Source organism: Hordeum vulgare, chromosome 1H, assembly GCF_904849725.1.
Source record: "Hordeum vulgare subsp. vulgare chromosome 1H, MorexV3_pseudomolecules_assembly, whole genome shotgun sequence".
NCBI classification, from domain to species: domain Eukaryota; kingdom Viridiplantae; phylum Streptophyta; class Magnoliopsida; order Poales; family Poaceae; genus Hordeum; species Hordeum vulgare.
The window spans coordinates 293,968,771-293,976,555 of record NC_058518.1 but is presented as its reverse complement, the minus strand read 5'-3'; the positions used below and the strand labels follow the sequence as shown (position 1 = coordinate 293,976,555).

Genomic DNA, 7,785 nt, shown 5'->3' with positions numbered 1-7,785 from the left:
TTGTCCATTCAAATGGATGTATCCCTTGTTTAGGATAACATGCTCTTACTTTGAGAATTTGAGCAACTAATTTAGTTATATCATTCATGGTTTGTGTGACAAGAGACACACTAGAAATCATTTTATAAATGTTTCCATGAGTACCATGAAGTATCTATATAATACCACATAATGATTGAGTGATCCACATATCTTCTCGATGTGCTCAAGGAAGAATGAGTTGGCTCATTTATAGTTGTAAGGTGAGAGTTCCTTAAATTAATTTCCCCTATGGCACATGTGGTGCACATAAAATCTGATGATTTGGGAAATTTTGCAACTTGTTAAGTTGTGACCAATAGAATTGTCAATAATTTTCTAATCATCCCCAAACGAGGATGGCTAAGGCTATTAAGCTTAATATTTAATTTATTAATACTTGGAAAATCATTGTGTACGCAACAATATTGAGTATGAATTGTTTCATACATTCAAAATTTATCAAATATCATGTCCGAAAAATAGGATATTGGACATCACTCTACATGTAATAATACAAGTATAGGCTAATGATATTTTGGGAATAATCAGGAGATTACATGAGGTCTCCAATATTAGTGATTTTTTTATATATGCAAACATATCTTGGGTGCAAAGAAATTGACAACCTATTCTTGCACTAGATTTTTGGTTCTCCTTCTCAGGAAGATTTGAGAACAATCATTTACCAGAATAGTTTCCAGTTATAAGTTTGCAGTTTTTCAAATTTATCCCAATGACTTCTTTGCCTTTTTAATAAATTTGTGGTGTGGTTTGACCATATGTTTGAGGGGTTTGGTAATTATAGGTACGATGTTTAAATAACCACACATTTGACAAACTTGAGAGTTGTCATTAATCGTTTGAAAAAGATATATTCCCTATTAAGAAATAATTCCATATTTGGTTGTATTTTAGCCTCCACTCTACTTTGAATACATCATGGTTCTATTTTGTGACCAATGACTTGATTAGTATTTCCAATACTAGCAAGAATTTCAAATAATGGAATAGCACCCGTTGGGTCAATCTGATGATTTTATGAAATTCCATGTTTCTTCATCATGAAAATGGTACGACTATCATAAGAAGATGTAAAGTGTATTGAGGGCTTTTCAACTCGATCTTCGGACAAAAATATTTGATCATGAGATCTCAACTTAAAGTTGATTGAGTGACAAAATGTGAGCTGTGATAGACTTGAGGTCTTGAGAAACGAATGGGTGATCATTCCAAAGGTTTTCATGACGGCATGTTTCTCTTAAGCGAATATTCAAGGTGAATCTATATTCATCCATTGTGTACTTAGTTTGAGAACCAAATGAAGTTGGTGACATATAAAATGCATATGTACATCAATAGAATAGCCATGTGTTACATGAAATGATCATGCATTATTTAATTTACTTCTTGGAGTAAAATAAAATATATGGATGAAATGATCTTGTTGAGCAAAATCCGCCAATTGATGCTTGATGAACATGGGGTGTAAACCTTCAATATAGTGCATGCGATAAAATCATTGCTAATGTTTTGGGCTTCATTCATGAGACAAAGTGTGACTTTAGAGTCACAGCCAAAACATAGGCTTTGCAATTTTAACATTTCTTAGTCACTATGAAAATAACAACCACAATGTGATGTGGATCTTGCAATAGTGTTTGAGACACTGGTTATAAATTATGGTATCCATCTTGATGGATGGATGACACTATAATTAGAAATAGTGACGTAGGCTCCATTGCCATGCATTTTACGAATGTAATAGAAGGTAATCACATGTATTTGCAAATATTTTCATGGTTTCCTATGACATATTCAAGCAAAATGTGCAAGAACAATATTTACTATGAGAGTAAATCATTTAGTGAACAACAACGAATGCTTCTGAGGAGCAAATTCTAGTACGGCCGATGCCTTATAGCCATATGTGTAGACCTTAATTTATATATGATAACACTTTGAAGATAATCACCAATATGATGTATATCTCGTAGTAATAGAAACATAGTCTGACTATTGTCAGTAGATGTTCATAATTCTATTACCTTATGTTATGCTATTTTTTAAGAAAATCACTTTGAAGGTAGTCATCAGTGAGAATGACATGATGTAGACCTTGCAGTAATAGGGGATAGTCTGCAAAATTTTGCAGTAGATGCCAATATTACCTTATGATATCTTGAGGTAGTCACTTATAAATATTAATATTTGGAAGAGCATTTTGAAGGTAATCATCTTGTAAAATTGATAAGATGTAGACCTCACAATAGTGATGAATAATCTGCGAATTATGCAGTAGATGTCATCAATACCTTGTGATTCACAAATAAAAATATAGGCTATATACACATTAATATTTGGAAGAGCACGTTGAAGATAGTCATCTTCTCAAAATGACAAAACGTAGATCTCACAGTAGTGATGGATAATCTGCGAAATATGCAGTAGATGCCATCAAATACCTTGTGATTTACAAATACAATTTAAGGTAGTCATATTAAGTATAACACACCATAATCCATGTTTCTAATTTACATCCAGATTTAATGTACAGTTGTTTCATATTGCTATTATATGAAGAATGCTAAGGCAAACATATAAAAGGATGACACAATGCCATCACTGATGTATAATCTTCTGACCACAATAGTACTATGATGGTAATACATGCAAAATGAGTGTTTTAGAACATTACGCACAATGTGGCATAATTACAGTGATACTGGGTGCTTCTACCCAAGTACTAGTACTAAGGCTGATGGCCTTATTCGGGAATCAGGGAAGCATGAAGTGCTAAACTGTGAAATGGCGAAAGAGATAAGGTTCTCTACTGATTCTCCACAAACCCATCGATTCAGTTGGCTTTGTTGTTTGCACTTTGCCCAGACCACATCTCCATGAGAAATTAGGAACGGAGGATGTGTCGCTGATTGAAGGTTGTAGTCATGCGCCGCGCCTGGTGAGTGTCTCCACGATGTGGAACCGCCCCGTCTCTGTCGGGCGCCGGGCCATGACTTGGCGTGGCCGTTGACCACCATTTCCTTCATCTGCCATCCCTGGGCGCTACATCTCGGAGGGAAATGTTGTGCCAGCAGCCTAGGCCACGCTGCGCCGGAGGACGCCGCTTCTCCGGATGCTAGACGATTTGCCGCCGCTGATGGATACGAGGGATTGTGTGCCTCGCGTTATGTGCCGGAGGGCGCTATCGTTGGCCTGATCGACGCCTGGTCATGGCCGCTTCGGGCTGGTGCGGGAGGCCGCCCATCTCCAGACCATGCTGTGCCCCGCCGCCGTACCTCACATCCAGAGAAGAAACAACTCGCCAGAGGGCCACAACGTGCTTTGAAGATTGACGCCGCCAGCCCTGGGTCGGGTCGGATACGCCTCCGCGTCGAGGCCGAAGGCCATGGCTACACCGTGAGCGTCGTCTGATGCGCCGACAGGCACTGCCGTCGGGCGTGAAGGGCGAGGCGCCGAGGCTTCTTCCGGATGCCTGCAGGCAAGAAGGCCTCTCACTTCCGGCCAATGGCCATCTTCATCGACGCAGGGTATGCCGCAACGCCGCTTCTATGTTGTTCTTTCTCTGGCCTAAGAGCATCTTCAACAGGCGCCTAAAAACTGCTCCGCGCGTTAAAATATTCGTTTTTTGGGCGCCGGGCTGCTCCAGCAGAAGCTGCAAAACGCTGCGCGCACTAAAAATTTCTGGGCGCGCGCTTAAAAACGCTATCGCGCGCAGCATATTTGGTGCGCCGGCTTGCGCGCGCACCAAACTCTGAGCGGCTGCAGATGGGACCGCTGGATCAGCGCGGATTGGGCGCCGCACTAGCGCGCGTCTGTTGGAGATGCTTCGGTCCCCGCGCTGTAAAACTGCTACAGTGGCGCGCTAAAAAAAATATTGGGCGCGGATTTTTTACGCTGTCGTTGGAGATGCTTAATCGCTCTCGGCGGAGAGAAGTGCCGATAACGTGTTTCGAAAGGAAATCAAATGATCAAAGAGTAATCTCATTAACTGAAGATGAGGGTATTTATACCCTAGTACAGAGACGGTAATTACATAGATGGTAAGTGACGGTTGCTAAACTCCACAACCGCCTTAAGCATTGATTACTAGAATTAAATTAATTTTTAACAGTTGGCATTTTTTCTCTTATTTTTTTTTTATATTTTCTTTTGAGCGTGCTTGTGCTGTCCGCTCCAGCGTTGATCGGAATGTTATATCTGATGATTGATATATCCATATAGCAGGGCGATAGCCTATTTCGAGAGACAATTGTTTGGGGTTGGACACTAATTAATCTACTAAATAATTATAGTTTCTAACAGTGAGAAAAGAGAGTTGTCGAGGTCAAAGGAAATGAGGTTCGATTGGGTTGAGGCCATCCCAGATAAAACTAAAGGGAAAAGTGACCTGATGGGTCCCACGCATCGAGATTAGTGCATCCGATCGGACGGCCCACCACACACCTCCAAATCCTATAGATCTGACGTGAGATTTATATCAATTCCGAATTTTTAAACATCTCGTTCCATTCCTCTGTTTTAAACACTTTAGTTGCAAGCTTGCCGATAGCTACAGAGCGGGTTAGGCGACCACGACCGAGAATTTTGTTTATTCGCACTCCTCTTAGCTTTTGCAAACTGGTGGCTAGCTAGCAAGCTCAACGTGCCAGGGCTGTTTCCATGAGCTGCAGTCGTGATGCCTAGAGCAAGACCGCGCCTGTCCCCCCTTGGGAAAAGCTTCTCTTGATCAGACTAGCCGGCCACCAAGAATTTCTTGTTCCCGGGCTGGGGCGCGCGGCATGCCGCCGCCGCCGTCGTCGTCACCGCCACGCACTTCTCTAGCGCGCGCGGCCGGACCACCGGTTCATACGTGCCGATCGACCCACGAGAGCTGTGCCTGCGCTGCCGCCGTCGGCATGGACGAGGACGACGTCGCCGGCAGCCACGGCGGCCGGGGCGGAGGCTGCCCGTGCCTGCCGTTCTGCTTCTGGGGCTCCAGGGTACCGGCCGCGCCGGAGGGGCGGAGGCGTCGCCGGCGCAGGTTCAGGCTCAGGCTCAGGCTCAGGCTCAGGCTCAACCTGTCGTGGCTCTCGTGGCCGTGGCTCAGGAAGAGCAAGAGCTCGGAGGCGGGCGGCAAGAACAAGGGGAAGCGGAGGAGGAAGCTGCTGCTGCTCCTGCTCAGGTCGCTGCAGGTCAAGAAGGCGCTCGCGTCCGTCTCGTCGGGAGGCAGCTTCTTACCAAAGGTACGCACTACACAGCGTACGCCACATGCATGCATGGACATGGATCGACCGCCATGGCCATTGATGATCTTGTTTTCCCGACTGGTACGGCGTTATCAGCAAGCTCTAGCTACGCTTCGCAGTTCCTTGTGTGGTTGGTTAATTAATTAGCAGGTGGGTACGAAGTAGTTTAACGGGATGGAGATGGAGACGGGGCCGGGGCCGGAGCTGCGTGATTGACCCACCAAAGCAGGCCATTCCGCGGAAGACGAGACGGGCGACGGGGTTTTGGGTCTCCGGCGTCACTGTGAGGTTTTGGACTGGCGACTTTTAGCCCGCGGGTCACGTGTGCGTTTACTAATGAAACATGCGCCAACGTGCTTGGCAGCTTGCCTTATGGCGGAAGGACCTCTAATATGGCATATTATATTTGTTTTAAGAAAGTATAAGAAGTAACGTAACACACAATCGGATGTCATGCCTTGGTGAATACTGCAAGGATGGTGAAGGGGCTTTGTGTTGTGACTTGTGACAACTCAGTTTTTCGAACCGTATGCCTAAGTACCACGTGACACACGTGGTAAGCAATCCAATCTTTACAAAAATCGTATGCCAAAGTGACTTTATCCTTTGTCTTAGCTATATTTTAACTCTAAACAAACGCTTGAGCAAAATATTGTGGTTCATACTCAAATGTTTTTTGTATGTGTTTCAACTAATAGGTGTCGTCTAACGAAAAAAATTCAACAATCATATGAGTGCTTATTTCATATTATTCAACCAACACAAATTGAATAGCTGGCTAGCTAGATAGTACTCCCTCCGTCTCAAAATAACTGTCTCAACTTTATACTAATTCTAGTACAAATTTGTATTAAGCTTAAGACAGTTATTTTGGGATGGAGGGAGTACTTCCTCCGTAAAAAAATATAAGAATGATTAGATCACTAAAATAGTGATTTAAACGCTTTTATATTTTTTTACGGAGGGAGTAGGTTGCTCCCGACTTAATCAATTCTAAAATAAGTATTTATAGCACCCTCAAAAAAGAACTATTTATAGGCAGCTGATTAGAAATAGCAATACCCAGTTTTATCCTATTTGACACTTCTTTAACCATTGGAAATGTGTTCTAATGGTGAGACCAGTGTTATTTGTTTCTCTTTCGGAAAGGGCCCGGATCTATTATAAAGGTCCATCAAAAGTATAATCATTTCAGGCATAATAAAAATTCCATGGAGACATCTGGTTCACCGAATTATCACTATCGGCCGTCGTCAACAAACCCGAAGCCTCTAGTGGGGAGAAGTTTTAACTACTCCCTCCACATATAAGGACTCAAGCTTGCAATAGTATCCACATAACTCATTGCCAAACATGATAGGAACAATAGGGGGTGGGTACAATTTAGAAGCCACCTGCATAGACTTTATTGAAAGAAGAGAGGTCTAATTGTCTCATCCTTGTCGTAAAAATAACATTTTTTATTTCCGGGCGTAGTTGGAACTAGCTTTTTTATCCTGGGTTGCGCCTTGCCAGATTGTCCTTAGATAGGATCAAACCTCTACAGGTTACCAAACTTTTGAAAAGAAAAATGAATTTTTGAAAATTTAAAATTTCAAGGTACCTTCATTTTCCAAATTTGTTTAGGTACATGGACCTCTAAGGCTCACTCTCTAAGATAAAAATGGCTAGTTCCAACTATGGAGCAGTACAGTGCCTACAGTCCTACTCAGTGGCTAATTGCCCGTTGCCGATGTTCTGCAGCTGCAGGTTGGCGGCTCCGGCGGCGCCAAGAAGCAAAAACGGAGCAACCCATGGCAAAAGGTCGACGATGACGCTGCACCAACCACAAGCTGCGCTAAAGAGACGGGGCCTGCACGGCCGGAGATGATCAGCCCGCCGTTCCCCAGGCCCACGGATGGCGTGTGGCGAGCCCCGTCGTCTAGGTTCCACTCGCTCCAGCTTGACCGTGGCAGCGCCAAGCCTTCCACAGGTGGTCTGTGGACGGCGGCCACGACGCTGGGCGTGATCGTGTTCTTCGGCCGTGTCACCGCGGTGTTCTTCTTGTGCTCGTGCATGTACGGGGCGCGGTGGTTCGGGGCAGCGCAGGCCGACACCAGGGGCAGCATTGCCAGTGCCGGTAGCAGCCGGAGGCTCGGCGATCGGGTGGCACTGGACTACTTGTGGGCGGAGGAGCACAAGAAGAAGGTGGTCATGTGTGGGCTGCTGGACAGGGCCGGCGGCAAGAGACCATCGTCGCGCTTTTGTATATAGTGGTCATGTCTGACAGCAGCCGCTGGTGGTGTAAATTGTTGGGTTTGGAGTGGTTTTGGGATATGGCATGCCATATTGGGCTTATTTCCCACATTGTTTGGTTAGATTTGTACGTATGTAATAGAGCTGCCAACTGTAGAAATCAGTTTTGATGGGACATTTGTGGAGTGAAGTAGAGAAATTTAACTACATGTGAACTCTGCAAAGGAGCTAGCAAAATTGCACTCAATTCCACTAAGAACCTAGAAAAAAAAATACTTACCTG

General features: G+C 44.1%; 1 protein-coding gene across 1 annotated transcript; it reads left to right on the top strand.

Annotated features, from left to right (window-relative positions):
- The first annotated feature begins 2,761 nt into the window (after positions 1–2,761).
- Positions 2,762–7,718, top strand: LOC123431760. The gene is made up of 2 exons (XM_045115355.1): positions 2,762–5,264; positions 7,011–7,718. Exons 1-2 carry the CDS (start codon positions 4,821–4,823, stop codon positions 7,518–7,520), a joined length of 954 nt encoding a protein of 317 aa, XP_044971290.1. The 5' UTR covers positions 2,762–4,820; the 3' UTR covers positions 7,521–7,718.
- Positions 7,719–7,785: the final 67 nt, after the last annotated feature.

What these genes read in the sequence shown, in the direction of transcription:
- LOC123431760 (XM_045115355.1), top strand. Translation starts at nt 4,821, where the DNA reads ATGCCGCCGCCGCCGTCGTCGTCACCGCCACGCACTTCTCTAGCGCGC. An exon ending in GAGGCAGCTTCTTACCAAAG is followed by an intron (nt 5,265 to 7,010) that starts GTACGCACTACA and finishes GATGTTCTGCAG; the next exon opens with CTGCAGGTTGGCGGCTCCGG.